General features: G+C 44.8%; 1 protein-coding gene across 1 annotated transcript in view; it reads left to right on the top strand.

The window, feature by feature from the left end:
* Positions 1–8,685, top strand: part of DNAJC11 (DnaJ heat shock protein family (Hsp40) member C11) — a 117,092-nt gene that overhangs the window by 48,345 nt on the left and 60,062 nt on the right. Inside the window, exon 4 of the mRNA XM_018576915.1 lies at positions 4,124–4,225. Within this exon, the coding sequence (XP_018432417.1) occupies positions 4,124–4,225 (102 nt within the window). The remainder of the gene's footprint in view (positions 1–4,123; positions 4,226–8,685) is intronic.

Below are 8,685 nucleotides of genomic sequence, written 5' to 3'. Positions count from 1 at the left end.
GGGTGGGGGTTGCAGTAAATATATGCAACAAAAAAAGTTACCAATAAGGTAAAAACTTACCTGTGTCTCCACCGCTCGCTCCCGTCTGAAGATCTGAAAATTCTCGGCCGGCCGCAAAGGATCATGGGGCGGGCACAAGCACAGTAGAATTTTTCGGCCCGGGATAAGAGGAGAGACGCAGTGTAAGTCAATGACCGCAGCATGCACCCGCACAGACTCTGTGGAACAGGAAGACACAGCAGTCAGAGCTGGATCAGAGACCGGCACCAGCGCTGGAGGGACTCCTGAAAACTACTGGAAAGAGGAAGATGATTGGATCAAATGGCATAATTTAAGCTAAGTCCTTACACCAGCAGGGGGGGGGGGGGGAGGAAAAAAAGATTGACTCTAATGTCACTTTAAGTTGGACCTTTACCCTCTTTCAGTAAAAATCACCTCAGCATTCAGCTCTGCGTACTGATATGAAATCCTCTTATATTCATTCGTTACATAAACATAATTCTCTTACTTACAATTACCATTTTTCCACTTCCTGGTCCTCTTGGGCACCAGTGGTGCAGGCCATGCCTAAGGGCCGGTGCACACCTAGGCGACACCCCACAGTGCGGCAATCGTGCATGATTCGGCGCTGTCAGGAGTCGCCCAGGTGTGCACCGATCGCGCTGTGGGTGCCATTATTTTCCAATGGCACCCCAGTCCCGTCCGGCGTATTGCGCAATTTCCCACCAAAACAGCTGCGCATTCTGTATCGCAGAAAAAAGGTACAAGTGTTTTCCAAAGGCACCTACAGCACGATCGGTGCACACCGGGGCGCCTCCCGACCGTGCGGCAATACGTGTGGAATTGTGCACGATTGCCGTGCGGTGGGGTGTCGCCTGGGTGTGCACCGGCCCTAAGAGATATGTCCTGGGATGGTTACATCAGCAGTGGATTGCTGATCTGATATCATCCTACATTCAATAGTTACAAAATCATAATTTTCTTTTAATTACAATTGGAGTCCATTACAATTGGAGTCCAGATGCGCTGGAGCTGCGCTGGTCCAATGCAAGAAAAGGTAATTTGCCTTGTCACGGATGGCGCCCATTTACACCATGTGGTGGTTGGAACGTGGTTGTGTGCACTGTAAAAAGTAAGACATGCCTTAATTTTTTTTCAACGCAGTGGGATGCAGCGTACTACAAACAACTTGCACCCCGCTGTACTCGTAGAACTGAATGAAAGGTTACTTGTTCAAAAAAAAAAAAGAACATGCTTACACACTGTGCCATCATACTGCACACCAGACACTGTTGCAGTTAGCGCAGAGTATGGGGTTTACGAGTACTTGCCCAAATACTCGGCATCGGTACCGATACTAGTATTGGTATCGGTGCATCCCTAGTAGCAGAGATGGCGGAAGCTGCAATGTACATACTTCCATTGCACACCCAGTGACCCTTTACAGTGCTGTGCCTTCTTCAAGGACATTACAGATTGTTCAAATTGGCATGAACTTTAAGTGTAATAATGTTGCACCATTTGCAGGCTAACATTGGTAGCTCACCGAATGCTCTCGTGTGTAATTGTGAAGAATTTTTTGATTTGATGTTCCTCTAACTAATCAACAAGACTATCTTTCTGCTCGAGAACACCTGTCAAAACTGCACGCTGTGGTCTTTCCTAATAAGAAATAATCCCTTTTATTGGGTATTATTTTCCTTCTAAACAGTCAAACCTTCTAAATGAATGTTTAATACACGCGTGCATCCTTCATGCCTGTTTTTCCTCTCCTGTACCTCGTAAATTGTATTTCAGCATTAGTAAACGCAGTCCGTAAAATTGATTTAGGCTAACCGAATAGGTTAGCGGATTATCTATAATTTGACTCTGAAGCCGGGCCTTTATTTTATTGGTCTTAGAAGCGATAACATTGCCAGTGAAATACCAGGCGAGTGATAAATCTACGAGCCGCTGATTTTTCAGAAATTGTCCTTCTAAAAATAGGATCTTCTCTTCTGTCGCTCGGATTTGGCAGAAAAAAGATGACGGGGGAAACGGGCCAAGTGCGAAACGTTTGCTCTATCGCTTAGATATAATCTGCTTAATGTACAGTTTGAGATTTGTAGGCCCTATTGCAGACATTTTTCCATCAGACTCATTAGTGTCTTCTGAAGATAAGAAGGCATATTTAGACAAAAGGGAGTCGGCTAGGTTTCTACGAATTAATTACCTGTGCTATTGTCTTTTTATTATTTCGTCCTTTGGAAAAAGGAACAAAAAAGTTAAGCCGGACTGTAAAGACACCAGATCTTTCTCAAAGTAACTTCATAGCCGTTCCTTTGAAAAATGGTCTAATGATTTCAGATGTACTCCAGAAGGTGTCTGCGGTGTCCTATGAGACGGAAATGATTAGTAGATTTTTGGACTGTTCTGTGTGATAAAAGGAAACGACTTCTCTTACTTTTCAACTTTTTGCGGCTGAGGGATACAGTGTAGCCAGTTGTTTCACCATTGGTTGTGAAAGTTGGCCTTGCACACTGAATTCCATGGACCACTTGGTGCCCTTTTTTAAAACATTGGCGACCGCTATGATTTAAAATTCAGAGAAACAAGGACATGTTCCGCTAAGTGTATTAAAACCCAAGAACAAACATTTAAACTGACCCTAAACTCTGCAGTAAAATCTTAAAAATGTATTCAAATACCTTTTTAACTATGAACAACGATGTATCTTATTTGTGTATCGCTCGGCTGTAGATCCTCCAATCATCTCTGAATTGGTGCTGACACTGTCCTTCCTTCTGGAGGGGGGCTACTTTTGTTCCCCATGGCCCCTGTGTGTTGAAAAGTAGCCACCGCTTCAAGATCATTCCCACGTACATGAAGACGCGCGTTTTGATTGGCAGCTCATGAACCATTGTGGGTAATGGAAGAACGTGCGTATAAACGCACAGAAACGCTCACGAAATTTGTGCAACATCCTTCTGTTGCGTGTTTTTTGGGCATTTCCAATGAAGTCTATGGGGAGAAAAAGCGCTTTTACTGCCCAAAGAAGCTCCTGTATCTGTTCAGGCGTCTGGCGTCTTTCTGCTCAGGTGTGAACCAGGGCCATTGAAAATCATGGGATTTCATGGGTGTTGGGCAGTTAAAAGCGCCTTTCGAACTGCTCAAAAATGCCTAGGTGTGAACCAGGGCTCTGAGATGATTGGAGGATCTACAACCGAGTGATACACAAATAATAGACATTGTTGTTAATAGTTAAGGTAACTGAATGTATTTTTAAGATATAACTCTTAAGTTTAGTGTCACTTTTAATGTATTGCAGCTTACCAGTCCTTGGATAATGGTGGCTGCTTATTTTCTTCCAGGCCTTTCTACCTTATTTTCACCTAGTGAGCCTGCCACCCTGCCCTAGGGTGATGATGCTCACTCACTGTACTGTATCTATGGAGGTGCAGTGCTGTCACCCTAGAACACTGCTACAGAATACCTCCCCCTCTGCTCATCTCCATAACACAGGGAGACAATGTAACATGTTTTATAGGGAAGAAGATTTTACCATTGGAATGAAAATGGTTATGTTGTGTGACACTTTTATTACATGAAACAGTCATGGCAAAATCAATGATAGAGTTTACACATAGAATTGTTTTCTTACCACTACTGATATCTATAGTTCTTATTACTGAAGAATAATGTGGAAATGTTTGTACTTGGGGAGTTAAGATTGATGACATTTTTATTGTCCGTCCTTTTTGTCAGATTTTCCTTCCTTGGGGCCAAACCAGTGACGTTTTGAGAGGTTGAATCATGGACATGGGTATTTTTTTTTCTTTCACTCCAATTACTTAATTATGAGGATCTCAGGCCAACTCCACCAAAAAAACAGACTGCAGTTGGCATAGTATATAGCCAGTTACATTGCACGTTAGTGTTTCTCTCTTGTGAGGCTCCAGTGGTGAGTAAGCAAAGCCAGAATGGGCTCCTCCTCAGCCAATGCAGAGCCAAGTTATAGTGTCATGGCTTGTGCGTCCATGGCTTCTCCATAATGTCAGATGTACAGTATGATTGGTGGTCTGGTACAAGACAGACTTTTCCCGGATTGCACCGTTGACCTGTGTGTGTTTTTCTTCCCTGTTAGGTGGTGGAGAGGAAACGAACCGCAGCGGAGATAAGAGAGGAGTTTGAAAGGTTACAAAGGGAAAGGGAAGAGAGGCGACTTCAGCAGCGGACCAACCCCAAGGTAAATGAATGAACCTATGAAATAAAGGCCATCTATCATGTATTTTATTTTTTTAATTTGCTGAAAGATTATATAATTGTAAATAATCTTTATTAATGTGTATCAAAGGGTATATATACTTTCAACACAGACTCTTATCTCAAGTAGGTATGTGTGTATGTGGCGTACAGACACCTGCAAAGCAGGCGCACCCCCTGATGCCTCATCTTGTGCACGTGCCTCAGTGCTCTGTGCTTGCCTCATGAAATAACCTTAATTTCCAGGATATGTGGGCAATGTGTCTACTTTTCCCTCATCCCACTATGCCCAGTACTTACTGTATGGGTGGCCCTTCACCAAGGCCAGGCACTGTCACTTGGGCAATTGGCAGTGTGACTTCCTGTGGAAATGCCGACTTTTCATAAAGTCAGTATTTGCATATGATATTTGGGGGCTGTAATGGCGCATTGGGTTGGCAGATAGATGCGCAGTAAAGGTAGGACATGGAGTAGAGAGCCTGCTATGCCTTTGTTAGATGACTATATTACAGGGGTATTTTAAAGAGACACTGCCACGTGCCCATTTAGAACACATTGACAGAGTCTCCTGATAGGCCTCCCTCTTGCAAGCTATACTCGCTGATCTGCGCTGCGTCCCTGTTCTTTCAGGGCTTTCACTCTGTTGCTCTAGTAGAGTGGCGCTTCATGGTATGGGTGAGCATGTAACCTCTTCTATGTCACAGTAGTTGGGGTTTAGGGACTAATTTGGGGTGTAGACACTGATATCCACCCGGGTAGCTTTGACACTGTAGCTTATTCTGGAGTGACTCCTGTAGAAGGAAGCGAATGTTGATTGAGGAGGCACTGTCACTTTGCACTGACTCTGTCTCTGTAATGGCCCCTTTCAAACTGCTCCATACTGGTTTTAAATGAAATTTTTACTATGTAACGTACAGAAATAATTATTAGGGGTAAACTCTTAGGGCTCATTCACACCACATCCAGATCAGATCAGACCAGATTGTTTCCGGACCCAAAATGCATCCTAATGTATCCCTATGCTATTTCTGGCCTCTGTTCACACCAGCGCAGTCCATTCCAGACCAGAAAAATACTGCATGTCTTATTTTGTCTAGTCTGGAATGCAGTGGAACTGCGGGCAGGTTCACACCATTTTCCGAACCAGATCCTCAGGGCTTGTTCACACCATGTCTGGATCATGTCCAGACCAAAATAGTTTGTTCCTGGACCAAAAAACAATCCCTGTGGTATTTCTGGGCTCTGCACACACCAGTGCAGTCTGTCCCGGATCAGAAAAAAAAAATACTGCTTGTCTAATTTTGTCCGGTCTTGAATGCACTTGAACGCATCAAAAGCACATGCAAATGCACTGGGACCCCCATTTTAAGCTAAAGGGGAAAAAAAAACATCGGCAACATCGCTGTATAAATGCGGCAAAACGCAATGCACTGCATTCCAGGTCTGATCCGGAAAATGGTGTGAACCGGGCCCTACACCTATATCTTTAGGTATAATTAGGGATTCCTGCGTCAGGGGCTTGTGTTTTCCTGCAGCAGGGATCCCCAATCTGCTGTTTACAAGTGATCAGGTGACAGCCGCTGCAATTGAACGCACCCACAGATATAGGTGTGAATGCGCCCCTAAGGTTTAGAGGAGAACTATGGGGTTAGGGCTTTTCCCCATAGTTCTCCTTAGGGTAACGGGAGGACACAAACCTAGCATCCTCCCGTCCCCCTAAGCTCAGTATACCGCGAGCCACAGCTCGCGGTATACTGAGACGCCGCAGCTGAAGCGGATCCTGACAATTATGTCTGGATCCGCCCAGCTGCATGAGTGACAGCTGGCTCTGCCTATCTAGAGGCAGAGCCAGCTGTACCCGCCCCCTCCCCCGTCCATTCCGCCAGTCAGCGCTGGAGGATCGGAGCGGGGAGGGGGAAATCCAGCCCCTCCCCTGTCACGGCAGAGAGCCGTGACAGGATCGAGAGGTGAGCGAACGCCGGTATGTGTTTGCTCACCTCCCGATCTACTGAGCCGACCTGTGACAGTCTCATTGTCACAGGTCGGCTAGAACTATGAGGTGAGTGAAAAGCACTCACCTCATAGTTCTCCTTTTTAAGCTACTGTATCATATGGAGGTGACAATTGGAGCGAAGGTCTGGCTGTACAGAAAAAAGAGATACTACAGGTCAGCCATTCTTTTGAAGGCTTTGTTTGGTTGCACAGAGCTCCTCCTGAATTGGGAGAGTGTAAAAAAAAAAAGAGAGAAATAAAACGAAGCCGTAACAATGATCATGAAAAGGTGCAGCAAACACATTGAAATTCCCTCCGTAAGACGCACGGGGAAGACTCCACTTTTCCTGGAGTTGCAGGGCTTCCATAAATAACCCCACATATGTTTTCACAAGCCACATTTTTACTATTACTGTCGCTTTAATTTATGACAGCGCGTACCGCCTTTTACGGCTCCGCTCATGGCTTCCCCTGCTAAATATTTTTTATTGTCCGTCGTATCTGTCACCACACTGTTTTCATATGGAAAATATACTGCAATAACCAGGCTCGAACCCGGCCGTTATGCCGCGCCACCGTCTTCCTCGGCGCAGCCATCTGTTCGCCCTGGTTCAAAGACTCTCCCAGCGCAGGTATGCGGGCTACCTTGCTTTATGGCGGCGTCACAAATCACAGCGCAGGACGGGTATAATTCAGCGAGCATCTGATCTGCGATACCTTCGGCTAATTATGCCCCCGCGTGGAGCCCGGTGCCGCCGGCTCGTCAGAGGTCCTAATTAAGATCCTCTTCTCTCTCTCTCTCAGACTATGAGTTGTTTTTGTAAGTAGTCATTAATTAGAATTTTGTGTCTGTTCTGTTGTCAGAGTACAGGGCGCGGAAACACTTGCGAGAGATGATTTCACTAACGAGCGTCTTCGCTGGAGCCGAGCCCTTTTATGTTCTCTGAAAGACTAAAGTGTCATTATTTTTATTTTATTTTTTTTTATATCTTTTTGTTTTTTTAAAAGGTCTGACAGACCGACGCTATTTCAGTTCTCTGCATTCTTCTGCCTTTCAGAGTCTCTGGTGCAGGGCCCAACTGCATTGTCTGTCTTGTTATATAAAAGAAAAAGGCAGCGGGGTGACTGAAACCCGCTCGGTGGTGGTTTTGTTTTTACTAACTAGAGATCAGTTTTTGACGGTTGAGCCTATTAAAGTGACTGTAATGAGAAAGGTACAAGAGGGCTGCTTTTGCTGGCCTACTTTTAAATAAGGCTACTTGTCTAGCTGTGCCTGACCTAAAAAGTCATAACTTTTTTTTAAGTTGAGGTAGAGTAGTGGATTAGAACCCCTGTCTTCTATTGCTGCCAATGTCCCCACAAGGTAGAATTATCCTCTCAATTTGTCCCAGCTGCAAGTGTTGGCTGCAGCTCTGGGTAATATATAGCAGCACAATAGCAAAAAGTTTCCCAGCACACTCACCAGCCAGTATGCAAAAAAGCTTATCTCACCGCTAAGGTTAAAAGCAGAGGTTTTAGACACACGTCTTCTGCAGAAAATGTGAAAGCCGCCCCGCCTCGCCAAGGCACCTCCATATAGTGCGGTCCTATCTTTAAACTATAAGAGTCTCCATCTTGGAGCACATGGGGCAATAACGCACTCATCAATTCGTAACCAGCTTTACAGCAAGGTGCACATGGAAGGGCTTTATACAGAACAGCAAAAAGTTTTCCAGCACACTCGCCAACCAGCATGCAAAAAAACTTGTCTCACCGCTGAGGTTAAAAACAGAAGTTTAGGTGCACGATAATCTGCCTACACTTAAAGCTTTGCTTGCTTCTGAATGGCTGTTGACAGGTCCTCATTAGCAGTCCAGTCTTCAGTCAGATCACTTAATTGAGGCGGTGTGAGGGTTCACTGCTGGATGGAATTGCATTGTCTGTAATGGTAGGTTGCGGACACGGTCTCTTCCGCAGCCAACGCTTTAGAAAAAACTTTTCATTCTTGATTGACGTTTCCAGCGTTTTCCCTGAAGTTCTTTTTACAATAGGCGGATAGTTTACACGTAAGATGCGTTTATATAAATAATTGGTTGGTATCGTCCCTTTAAACGCCCCTCCACTGTACTGCCAGCCATGAGCATTTTTTAAGTCGATCACGGTTTTTAATTTCATTAACAATAAAAGCCTCCCCCCCAGCCATAAAGTGTAAATTGAAATCTATAGTCATCCGTGTCATGCCAGCGATACATTCCGCTTTATTACGAGGAACGAGGGAGAAGTCTAAAGAACCGGAGGAGATGGTGGAACGAAAAAGGCGCAAAAAAAAAAAAAGCAGGCGGTCGGCTTTAACCCCTCGTTTTAACCTCCATAAGCGCGGTTATGCTATTGTTACATAATACTCATCCTTATAATCCTTGTGGTTTAGCATGTCCAGGGGACTGAATCCCAGTGCAGTTATATTGTTTTTTT

This window comes from Nanorana parkeri, unplaced genomic scaffold (genome assembly GCF_000935625.1).
Source record: "Nanorana parkeri isolate BGI_ZX_2015 unplaced genomic scaffold, ASM93562v1 scaffold5, whole genome shotgun sequence".
Taxonomy (NCBI): domain Eukaryota; kingdom Metazoa; phylum Chordata; class Amphibia; order Anura; family Dicroglossidae; genus Nanorana; species Nanorana parkeri.
The sequence above is the reverse complement of the archived record's forward strand: the minus strand, read 5'-3'. Positions and strand labels throughout refer to the sequence as shown.